General features: G+C 39.9%; 1 protein-coding gene across 1 annotated transcript in view; it reads right to left on the bottom strand.

Annotated features, from left to right (window-relative positions):
- LOC140948977 (uncharacterized) overlaps positions 1 to 12,531 on the bottom strand; it is a 75,883-nt gene that overhangs the window by 14,426 nt on the left and 48,926 nt on the right. Inside the window, exons 47-59 of the mRNA XM_073398235.1 lie at positions 10,971 to 11,152; positions 9,761 to 10,436; positions 9,331 to 9,524; positions 8,726 to 8,813; positions 7,852 to 8,033; positions 7,172 to 7,346; positions 6,393 to 6,574; positions 5,663 to 5,801; positions 4,946 to 5,061; positions 4,541 to 4,706; positions 4,257 to 4,438; positions 1,502 to 1,673; positions 625 to 806 (exon numbers count right to left, since the gene is read on the bottom strand). Of these exons, the coding sequence (XP_073254336.1) occupies positions 625 to 806; positions 1,502 to 1,673; positions 4,257 to 4,438; positions 4,541 to 4,706; positions 4,946 to 5,061; positions 5,663 to 5,801; positions 6,393 to 6,574; positions 7,172 to 7,346; positions 7,852 to 8,033; positions 8,726 to 8,813; positions 9,331 to 9,524; positions 9,761 to 10,436; positions 10,971 to 11,152 (2,636 nt within the window). The remainder of the gene's footprint in view (positions 1 to 624; positions 807 to 1,501; positions 1,674 to 4,256; positions 4,439 to 4,540; positions 4,707 to 4,945; positions 5,062 to 5,662; positions 5,802 to 6,392; positions 6,575 to 7,171; positions 7,347 to 7,851; positions 8,034 to 8,725; positions 8,814 to 9,330; positions 9,525 to 9,760; positions 10,437 to 10,970; positions 11,153 to 12,531) is intronic.

The following is a 12,531-nucleotide window of genomic DNA, read 5'->3' as shown; positions in this document are numbered from 1 at the left end:
ACTTATAAGCAGAATAACGGAGCCATTTTGAAGCACTTCGATTTAACCGTCGACTGGCCAGTGGTTAACTCAAATAATACTGAAACTCAGGCTGTCAGTTTTGATGCAAAAGGACGACATCATACCACACGTATTTGATTAGCATCAATCCATACACTGATATATGATCCATCACTTTACTATGATAGAGTAAATCTCAACATTTTAAATATAAGTGATATACATATATATTATATATACAGTGACAGATCGTGCAGGCGCCTTGCGATTATTGACCGACAATTTAATTTGTGAGTCCGTCTTGCCCCCATTTTTTTAAATTCATGTGCAGCAAACGCGTATAGCGATCGCATTTCCCCCCAGGTTTTTTCAAGCCCAAAAATGGGCGCCGGCTATACGTGTATGCTGTATGAATGAATCCGCCCAAAGAAGGCGTCTTGGGTCCGAACTCGCGGCATTAGTAACTACATCCTCGGAGACCCAGGGGCGGTTAGTCAGGTCGATATAATGTTCGTGGTCAAAGTTTACTGTAAGATCGAGACGAGATCTTACAGTAAACTTTGACTACGACTAACCGCATCTGGGTCTCCCAGGATGTAGTAACTACACAGCTACCCCACTTACTTTCGCTGTCGATCGTTCAGATGATCATTGACATCCTTCCATCTGGCGCTGAGTGCATTCTTAGTCTTATCAACTCCGTCGATGTCCGTTTTATCAAGTTTACTGCTCTCGACGAGATCCTGGCTGTCTTTGAGTATAGCCTCTACTTTAGGTTCATACTGCTTTACTTCATTAAGAAAGAGCTGAAGAAGAAAGAAACGTGCTGACATATGAAACAAAACATCTACGTTTATTTCGTGAGCAAAATCTTTACAGTTATCGCACCATTTATAGAATCATCAATACAAACAACACTAGGAAGTAATTAAACAGAAATAATTTAGTAAATAAACAATGTTTCTGCGTAAAAATAAAAACGAAATTTTAAAATATCTCTCTGGTCGGACTTTTGAAAAAGTTGCCGCCAAATAGGCCACTTCCCTAAAACATTTTTTCATTGTAGCATTGCTTCCCCGACAACATATTAAAATACACGAAAAAGGAAAACAAACCTCCACCAAATTTCAAAAATACCATTTTCGGCCTGTAGACATAAACAAGAGTAACTATGAAGAAAGCTTTGATGTCCATACCGCCATTCGAGGACATGAAATGAGGTGCATTTAACTCTTTAAGCCCTAAGAGTGATTAGCACCTAATTTCTCCTTGTAATATCAATGCTTTGTAAAACAGACTGGTCATAAGAATTACGGACATGATCACACAAGATGGATTTGCTCGATATTTTATCAACTTCTCCCAAATACTTCTGTCTGTAGGAAATGAATAGGGGCAACAAGTGAGAATTGAAATTTTGATCTCGAATAATTCTCGAGTATCATAAGGTACCTAATGAATACAACCTTCCAAGTAACTAAAAAAATACCTAAGTTCTCACCTGATTGTCCGTGATCTGTTCTTTAATAACTTCTATGTCCGTTCCAATCTTTTCTTCGCTTTTGATGAGTTTCTCGGACTCGCTGAGCCACTGGTTCATGTTATCACACCGCTCACGCCAGCTGTCGAATTGTTTATACTCGTTTTCGATATCTTCGGCGAACTTCTCTAGCCTGCAAGGGTAAAATTAAACTTTTACATACAATATGACTTACCGAAAAATACAGACTGGAGGCAAACATCGCCAAAACTCTATATACTGAGTCAAAGATTATGCTGTACTCAAACAATGTTTCTTTTTTTTAATAATCTTTACTCAGATGCCACTTCTCTGACTAGTGAAGTGCTGATATCTTGGAGTACTTTTCCAAGGCTTATGGTGAACCGGCGTCTTATCACTAACTTTCAGGGAAAGAGCTTGGGAAACGTCTTATCATGTGACCATTCAGCTATGCACACGACGGTTCTTAAACTTGAGTCCGTAAGTGAAATAACAAGGAAAGAACAATACTTGACTCAGAGGTGTTGTTCGCGAATTAAAGGGCCTGTTTACATGGTAGTGGGGGACCCCAGGCGGGTGAGGTAACCCGCTTAGGTGGGGTAACCCGCCGCTCCATATAATCTCTAATTTTAATTTGATCACGTTTGAATGATAGGTGGGGTGACCCACCGTATGTTACCTCACCTACATGTAAACAGGCCCTTAGAGAGATATAGAACCTGCAAACGGCAATTTGAACCTTGCGAAGTTGGCCTTTTACTAGTGGTTACAGGTTCATTAAATCTACACAAATCCATCCATAATATTGTAAACACTTTTTATCCTGCTTTTATCCTAACCTATTAGTTTCTTAACCTGAGATCTGACGTTAGCCTTCTAACTAACCCTAAACCTAAGTTCACGGTAACCTTTTTTTCCCTCGTGTGTAGATTAAGAGCATAAATAAGGACTACACAGAGAAAACAACTAGCACTGTCGGCTAATAGACTCTAAATCAGTATTGTGGTAAACAATCCGATTCAACGCGCTTTTAATACCAAATGACAATTGTAAATTCGCGATAATTCTTGACCTCACTCAGTACTACAATTTGACGGTTTCTGGACCTAAATGACATACTCCACGAATTTATCAACGAACGTACACTCGCTTCCAAGCTCATCCGGCTGAATTGCTGACTTTGAAGAGCAAGTAATGGAAGAACACTTTGTTTCCACCGTAAACTACAATTTCGTACAATTGATCCCGTTACAAATCCTATAGTGAATTTTAAAATTTGTGAAGCGTGACCAAAATATTTAACAAGTCTTGGCATAATGGTGCTAACTGTTCTCTATTTGGCAAGGTGGCCCTCGGAATTTAAAATTGATCATCTGAACCAGGAGAAAGTGAAAGAGACTGCCTAGTAAATTGCGTAAAATTCGCGGTTTTATCACCAGTTCTGAATCAGTCCTCAGTTAGTGGCAGAATACCACTGACCTTCGGGGTACATATATACAAAGACAGACATGATTACTAAAGGAGTGTGTGTACACGTATACAAATGTACCTCCGTTGTATTTGCTCCACTGACAAAGAAGCTCGAGCAAGGGATAGCACTACATCATCATCATCGTCTTCCATGTTGGTGATTTAAAACTTTTTTTCGATGCGAAATTTGTTGGCAACACGGGTATGCAGGTATTATTGTTTCTTATGAAATTATTCACACGCAAATGTTAATCAATGGCGCGTTTAAGATTATTATTGTAAATGTTTATTCTAGCTGTGATGTTTACGAAAGCACGATAAGGTTGTTTTGGTTGGGTGAACAGCCTACAGACGACAGGACTAAAAACATTCCGTAAATTCCACAACATTAGATTTTTGAAATATGGGGGAAACCGTTATTTGCCATTGCCCAAAGAACTGACTAAAGCTACACCCACTCTACGTTTTACGTAGTGTGTACCGTAAGGCTTGTATTGTTGTTTAATAGGGGCTTTAACTATAAGGAGACGATCACAAGACTTGTTTATTTGCAGATGTGCAACAAAGCCTTCAAATCTTTGACTCCTAGCTGTATTCATTGGCATTAAACCCAGACTTCATATATGGACTAATAGATAATGACAGAGTTAGCCAGTCAGAATATGGGATTTACAATACACTACTGAACTTTCGAATTGCGGGAACCTCGCTATAACGCCGGGATTACCCGATAATATGTGCAGCATGCGACTAAATCTCCAGCAAAAAGAAATATAGAGGACTGACCGAAATAGACTGCCGTTAGTAGTCTCTCGCTTGTACGGACTTGCTGGCATTTTAGAGGCCCCGATGGCACAATTTTAATGTTCACATTACACCTGTCTTTCATCATTGCATTTCTTCTTTTTGGTTGCGCATCAATAGAATCTGTTGTGAATGTTATCCGTCAAACACGGCTTTCTGAGAAAATTCTTCTCGCACTTCAATCGCTGATACAAAATGGACTGTATTGATAAACTCATTTTAGAAAAAAAAGGTGTTATTGTTTAATTTTATTTATTTATGTATCTTCGAGGAGAAGATTGTTAGTTGTCCAATAGAGTATAAGAAATTTCATCATATATTTGAAAGGTTGGAAACTGGAAAAAGATTTAACCGACGCCGGCGAAAGACCATCCGCACACTTATGTACGCAACTTAAGCAGTTGCGAAAAGAAACCCTGAAATAAACTGATTCAGACTTGAACAAGATTCGAACCGGTCATTTATATGTTAGAAATCTAACCTTTTTTCACGCTGGATGACGTCAATATTAAGTACATTCCATCGTCGATTCAGGTCAGACATGCGCTCTTGTAAGTCGATGGCTTGATCATTAGTTAATACTCCACTATCCAGAGAACTTGCACCCGTGGAAAACACCTCGTCAGCATCTTTTTGTTTAGAGGAAGTATCCGTCATAATATCCTTTAAAATAAAAATAATAATGAAAATCAATATAGAGCGTTTTCACGTCACGTAACGTCACGTCCGCCATATTGGCGTAATCTCAAGCGTATTTATCATTACCTCGTGGTCTTCTAACAGATCCACCAATTTGTCTAGGCTGACTCCTGATTTGGAACTTCCGCGAAACCTAGAGGTTATCGAGTTCATAACGTCCTTCAAGGCTTCAAGCATCGACCACCTTCTATTTTTCTTTTCTCGCTGGATATCTTGAAGCCTTTCTCTGACACTGAAAAAGAAAGATATTAATTTTATCAAAGCTACTCGGCTTGGAAAGATAATCAGATAATAAGTAGGGGTAAAAAATTGCTTACCTTGCATCGGTTTAGTTTAGTCAAGAGAACATAAACATAATTGACTATTTCCAAGTTTTGATAAAGATGGCTGACAGCCAAAGAACGGTGGGGGAGAGCCCTCGGGAACGAGGTTGTCGTCCAACCCAAATGCATCAGTAAAATAAGTTGTTACCTTTTAAGTCTGTCATTAAACTCGTCTACAGCTGGTTTCCACTCATTATCACCCTCTCTTTTTCTTCTTTCTAGCTCGGGCGATCTCCTCTCTGGTGACCACTTTTCGTAACCAAGCTGTAAGAATTCAAGGACAACGTCAATCATGATTAGATCCCAGAAAAAAAATTACGAATTATAATGATTTTTTTTTGACAAAGAAGCCATTAGGCCTCCGATGCTTGTAGTGCGTGCATTCTATCTCAGAAAACAAATCGCTTATGAAGCTAGACTGTTCATAGTCCCCTACTTTTCCATAAGATCGTCGGGAACGAGCGCCTACCCTGACGATCAGCCATCTTGGCTTCAAATGTACCGAGTGTAGCTTAAAGATGAGTATAAAATCTACTTAGAGGGTGGGGACGAATCAAAAGGATATTTTTTTCGCCTCCTCCCCACCCCCACCGCTGTAAACCCCGACGCCCGCCCCCTTGGTACTTTCGAAACCAAGCTAGCGATCTCGACGATCTTACAGAAAAATAGGGGACTCACAGTAGTCTATTATCATGACGCCAACGTGACCCCGACTCCAACGGTGAAAGGAAAGCGCCTTCAACAATGCACCTGATAAAATCAATAGCTACATGGAACTGACGAAATTAAAACAACCAGCGAATCAAGAAGCCACGAAAAAGCGAAAGCATCTCAGCAAGACCCGAGGAAAAAAATGATCACTTACTTCTCTCCCAGTTGCGGTTTGTTCCTTGAGCTTTTCTTCTGTCTTCCTCAGAGATTTCTCAAACCGAGCAGAATTGTCTTTCCACTCTTCCAGCACCTCCTGTTGATTCTTTTGAAGCTTGGGAATCTTTTTGACAATGCTACTAGCAAAAACAGGAAACGTAAGTTCCCGTTAAAAGTACCACAAAGGTGAGACCTTTACAAGGTTCCTAATTCCTTATTAGTGACCTTGAGATCCGACGAAGGCGAGGGCAACAAGAACAACAAAAAAGCAAAACAACAACTCTGCAAGTGCATTCGCACGCTTTTTTTACATGTCTTTTCCCTCACTGCACGACCATGACGTGAAATTGCCTCGTTTCACGGTTTATGGAGGACGTAAGAGACCGCGAAATTTTCTCAACTTGGATACGGTTTTTTGAAATTCAAATCCAGGAGAGTTCGCCTATATTTGACAAAGTAATAGAGTTGGAATACACGCGATGAAGACTGGAAGAAGCGAAATCGCTTTATTTTTAAGCAAAGTTTTTGTCGCCGTCCTTGGGTCTTAAGGTCCCTATTTACTCAAACAAGTACGTTTAGTAAAGAATGAAGCAAAATAAAATGCAGAAAGCGAACGGAGTGTTTTGTGGCAAAGGGTTCAATCACGATCTTTGTTCTTTGGCAATTCAACGACGAACAAAAGGAAAAAAAAAACACCTTTAGCCGGAAAAAAAACAAAACAACTTTACCCGTCCATTCTGTCTTTGAGCTTCTCTACAATGTCGTCCCACTTTTTTTCGCAGTCTTCTGCATCATTTCGGAGGGCTTTATTTTGCTCTCTAGAGAACGCAGGATCTTTACATAATTTATATGCTGAGTCGATTGCTTCTGTAAACCTCGGTTCATAGTCGTTAAGACGTTGGGATAATTGCTGTGGAAAAGATCGAAACCATAAAGTTTAAGTTTTACTCATTCTTCTTACACAAAGGCGCAAATGGCGGTTGAGTGACGTTTACATAATTAGTAGACTCTATGACCGTGCCCTAATCAAATACACTACTTGAACTACCATTTTCTCTCATTAATCCTACGATTCTAAAACTCTTCCCAAATACCTTTCCCACCGAAATGAAGCCCAGTAAGAGCACAGCAAAATGAAAAAAGGTGGCAACAACAGCCAAAGCGTGAACGGGAGAAAGCGAAAGGTAAAACATTTGACTTCAGGGACCAAATAACTCGTAGCGCTTGACTCGTAAACGATGCTATTTGGCTCTTCTTGGCAAAGCAGTAACCAGAAAACGGCTCGAGTAGCTTCGGCAAAAGTTCCAGGAGTGAGTAGCTTAAAACGTATGATTGTTAACTACTAATTTGGATTATCATAGGGCACACAAATTACGTCACTGGGAAAATGTCCACCTACCCCTCCCCTAAAGCAACATTTGGCCCTAAGTAAGAAGTAAGTGTTAATCTTGGCTTAGGGGAGGGGTAGGTGGGCAGTTTCCCAGAAACGTATAATGATCCGATGTACTTTCATATCTTCCTTTTGACGTGTTAAGGTTTGTAGATCATTTCCAATAGGCTCCATGGAATCCAGTTCTTTGTCCCGAAGAGCGATCCAGTTCTTTACTGCCTGCAGGTTGACACGGCATCCTGCGAGTTCGCCAGCTTTCTTTTGCTCTTCATCCCAGATCCTGTCTTTCAATCTACGGCAAAATAAAACAACCGTATCTCAATGCGAGTGGTAAGCAAAAGAGGTGAAAATGAAATATAAAAAATTCTGGCTAACAATAGACTAGACTTAGAGTAGACTAACGAAAACACTGTTTTGTATAGCACTATTTGCTTTATGTGCCACAACAAACTAACGGTATACATCTGAACTTTTAAATATGGCATAGAGATGAAGTTTTCAGTCAGACTTTTCACATTTACCAGAAGCAAAGAGTCCGTGGCAATCTTCACTTCAACAGAGCAGCGAACTAGGGACGAATATCTTGCTTGTAAATTACACATAACTTTATCAAACCTTAACCCTTCCTTATCATTATCATTCAGGCGGCCTCCTTAATATTCAGGCTGAATCCTTAAGCCTTAATAGTATCAAAATACGATCTGTTTTATGCACTCACTTTTGTACTCATTGTAAATGATCAAGGAATTCTCTAATCTTACTGACAGAAAAAAAGAAAAACAGCTCTTTTTCTTTACTTATTTTTCTTGGTGTCTTTATTGTTGTTCAGAGACCGCCATCGAACTCTCAAGTCATCCATCTTCTCGCCAATCACTTCCTGTTGATCTTCAGTGTATCCATTATCGTTCATAATTTCTTCGAAGCCTTTCTCCAGATCATGGTATCTTCTGTCGTAAACTGGAAGATCCCTTTCCAGGCTCTAGAATTTAGTTTAATAAAAAGGGTATGTGTCAAAAACAACCCCTCTTTGCAATACTGTTAAAATGAGGTCAAAACTTTGTGTACCGGACACAGATGACGTACAACAAAAGACCTCTTTGTTTTCAGTTCAGGGAAGAGTCTGCTTTCTGTCCTTTTGTTTTACGTCATCTGTGTCCGGTACACGACCAGGGCTCGAATACTTGTTTTCATATCTAATCACAATAGTCGAACTTTCGAACCGATTTCCTCAACCCAAACGTCTTACCACAGTTTTTAGCAGAACCTATATAAAGGTGTAATTCAGTAAGTCCCACATTCCTCTACCCATACTTTCTGGACATCACACGAGTATTGAGCAGATAGCGGACTCGGTCTAATACAGCTTTCACTTTGTAAAATCGGTTATGGAAAAATATTGCGTGAATTTTTCATCGAAGTGAATAGTTTTCTCGACCCAGGAATGCAAGTACAATCTTAGTCATGCAATTAGACGATCTTAGACGAATTTAGCGCCTACCACCAGAATCCACTTTTAATGAGGATAAGGGGAGACACCAAAAGTATTTCGGAAAATGCAGTGGATGCTGAGGGTATTTGGTGTTCAAGACAGGAAACAGTGGTTCTCGATCTAGACGAATTTCAAACTACGTGTAAGATAAGGTTTTCCTCACCGATAGGACACGGACTCACCTTAATCTTGTCTTCCTTTGCCTTCAAGGAATCTACAGTGTCTTCATTGTCTGATTCCGGAAGTTTATCCTCTTGGTCTGTTAGCCACCTGATATAAAAGCAAAAATTCATTCCAAAGTTCCAATTATATTCTTCCATCCGATTTCTAGTAATGTCAATAATAACATTCCTTTTTTTGCCTTGGATAGTACTACTGAAAACACTAAACTTTTAGCACCTCGAAAAAAAAAAACGAAATTTAACCAAACAAGGCGCTCGGAATGGTCACGCTAGCTATTTGAAAATTCATATAAAAAAACGATTTTTTTTTTTTGGGGGGGGGGGGGTGCTAACAGTATACTAAGTTATTTCGTAGTATTTATAACAAGAATGCCAGTGCGGTCGAACAAATAAATGATACAGTTGAACCCGGCAACACAGAGACGGTCAGGAGCAGACTTGAACCCGGAATCACCGGATATTACCTGTTATATCAAATCTTAGATGAAGCTGGACTTGATAAATTAACGTTTGGCTTTCGAGAGGGCAGAATTTTAACGTTTAAAAGAAAAGAGATTGGCCTCCTCTATAAAATCAATGAAATGTAACTTATAACTTCAACGTACAGGTCGATGTCTTGAGCCTCTTTATTCCAGTCGTCCAGCTTTTCTTTTAGAAATCCTGGGTCTACCCCTGCCTCGACAACATCTTCATCCACTGTTGCAATAACTTCATCCACCACTGGACTACTAAACAGCCTTGGTTCCTGCTCCACCAGTTGAACACGTGGTTCAGGCGTGATATAGGTAACAGCTTTTAACTGCAAGAGAATTTGTCCAAGTTTTAGCGCATACCTCTTTCAATGAAGTTGCATTTTTTCAAGACCAAGGCCATTTGAAAAGAGGATGCTGTACATTGACCAAGGAGCAGTAAAAATGCTTTATATTATTTTTTCCTTCAGGTAAGAGAATTCTTTTAATTTTTCCTCGCTCTTAGGACTCTGCGAAGTTGCTGTCACAGTAACAACTCATTATTTTCATTTTGTAACAAACCAACCTTTTCCTCCTCTTCGCGTTTCTTTTTCTCCTCAGCTTCCTTTCTTTTGCGCTCTTCTTCTTCTTTTCGTTTCCTTTCTCTTTCCTTTCTCTTTTTTTCCTCCTCCTCACGCTGCTTTCTCTTCTCCTCTTCTCTCCTCTTTCTCTCTGCTTCCTCCCTTTCCCAGCGTTCCTCTTCCTCTTTTCGTCTTCTTTCGTCTTCTTCTTTCCGCTTTCTAGCTTCTTCTTCTCTCTTCCTACGTTCCTCCTCCTCTTTCCTTCTTCTTTCCTCTTCTCTTTTCCTGCGTTCATCCTGTTCCCTTCGCTTTCTCTCTTCCTCCGCTCGCTTCTTCCTCTCTTCTTCCTCTTTGCGCATTCTCTCCTCCTCCTCCTTCTTTTTCCTTTCTTCTTCTTCCCTTCGCTTTCTCTCCAACTCAGCCAAACGTCTCTTTTCTGCTTCTTCTCTGTGCAGTCTTTCCTCCTCTTCTCTCTTTTGTCTTTCCTCTAATTCTCTTCGAAGCCTCGCCTCTTCCTCCCGTCTCTTTCTGTCTTCCTCCTCCTTCTTCTTTCGCTTTTCTTCTTCAAGTCGCTTCCTCTCTTCTTCCAGTCGTCTTTGTATTTCTTCTTCTTCTAATCTCTTCTGCTCCTCTTCCAGTTTTCTTTGTTCTTCTTCTAATATTCTCAACCTCTCTTGAATCCTGCAGGAAATTTAAAAATAAAGAGTGAATTGTTACATACTATAAGAAAATAACCGCAGCCCCAAAATTTTACAAGTTCCTTGTGAAAGAGAAATATTAGACAGCATTCATTGCTTTTAGAACACCCAGTTTACCTGCTTCCAGCCACAGTACTTCGTAGCTCAGTTGCCTGGAGCACCGCACTCGTACAGCATATATCATGGGTTCGAATCCTGTTGACGCTCATAAATGTTTAGGGGTTCACTTTCGCAGTTACGTACAGAAACCTTAGGTACTATTTTTCTTTTGGGTATCCACTGTAGACCATGTGATATTTCTAGAATCCTTGGTCTTCTTGAAAATATAGACCACATGTCAAGTTTTAAAGAGAACACTCCCTCGAGATTAGTCACATGGTCTCCTTTAAGGTTTAGGCAACAAAAAATTTGGAAATAAAATATGAGGTCTGTTGCGTACTCTACTGCGTTGAACAGTAATTCATTCATTTAAAAAGAATGATCGTCCCGTACGTAAAAAATTAATGAATAAATTTACCTATCGTGTCTGGAAGTAGTGGAAGTATACAAGCCTTCCCATCTCAGGTGCAAGGACTGCATTTCCTTCTGTACTCTCATTCGTTCCTCCAATCCGACACAAGGATCAGTTGTCATCTGGTTACCAAACTTTATCATGTCATTAAACCTTGGCTGTTCGTGCAGTAAGTCTGTGATCGTGGCCTGCGAAACACAGCAGATAAAATTGGAACGGAAAATTGAAATTGTTAGGTAAACTTTTCTAAAATAAACTACGACTGATCTAGGTTCAGGCTCGCAGACGACGTATTTCCAACTCTCACGAAGTCGTCGAAGTCGGAATAACATGTAGTCCCAGGTAGGGGTGTCCCCCCGAGGCCTTCAGACCCTGACCTGTTTAAGCAAAAATCCTTCATTTCGCTAACCCTTTTAACCCTATAGGTCCCAAGAGTGACCAACATCAATTTTCTCCTAACAACATCAGCAGATCATCAAGAGTAAAGGTTATGAGAATTACTAAATTGATTACCAAAGGGAGAACGCTTTGATTTTAAAACCAAATTTTCTCAACTTTTCTTAAAAGAAATGTATGGAGATCAGTCTGGAGAATTGGTATCTGGATCTTGGGGCTTAAAGGGCTAAAAGAAGAGACCCTATTTTATGCCCACTCATCGCCAACCTTTACAGTCGCTTAAGGTGACTCGACCCAGTTTTTTTTTGGGGGGTACCATCCTACTTTGAAGCTCTCTGGTATCCCCACCTTTACTTTTATAGTAAGTTTAACACATAGAATGGATAACATATAGATCAATCTACAATATAACATAAAATTTTTGGCGATCGGAGTAAATGTCACGTGGTTATAATGCCACGCCCCTTTGAGGTCTGAGTCGAAAATCGGCTGTTGCCGGCATTTTTTTGTGAAAATCTCTCGGCTACACATAGTGCGCATTAGTGCCTTGCGCTGAACAGAGTTTCACCAAAATCGCAAAGACCCAATTCGAGAAATTCAGCGGTTCCAAATTTAGGTCATAATTTATGCGAAAATGATAAGCAAACTTTACACGGATTTTATATAATAAACTATGAGATTCATCCCTTTATTTTGGGCATCCTTATAACAGATGGGTCCTTGCAACTCAGCAAAACGCTTAAGAGCCTTGTAAATGCGCGCGATTTCGAGCAAAGCAAACATATAGAAATTATAGTTTTCGCTATTTGTTGACGTTTGTCAGCGTTTAAGGGTCCTTCTCACGAAAAAAGCATTTTCTTAAAAATTCGTAGTTTTTTTTCCTTCAAATTTTTTCAGGGCCACAATTGATTAACTAACTACCCGGACTCTGAATTTCATGGTCATTGAAAAACTGTGACATTATCTTCTATAAGCCCAAACTTGAGTAAACACTGAAGATTTTTAGCGTTTTGGCTGAGTTTGTGCTTTGGGAGTTGTCTATTGTTTCTAGTCTGTCATGATACAGCATTCTTGTTCAGCACGCGTGCAATGACCGCGCTTGGCTGACTTCCGAACGCTCGCCGAGATATTATGATTTTAGTGCAGTGAGACAGGCCATCGCGTGATGCAT

Source organism: Porites lutea, chromosome 1, assembly GCF_958299795.1.
Source record: "Porites lutea chromosome 1, jaPorLute2.1, whole genome shotgun sequence".
Taxonomy (NCBI): domain Eukaryota; kingdom Metazoa; phylum Cnidaria; class Anthozoa; order Scleractinia; family Poritidae; genus Porites; species Porites lutea.
This window is presented reverse-complemented; position numbering and strand designations above follow the sequence as displayed.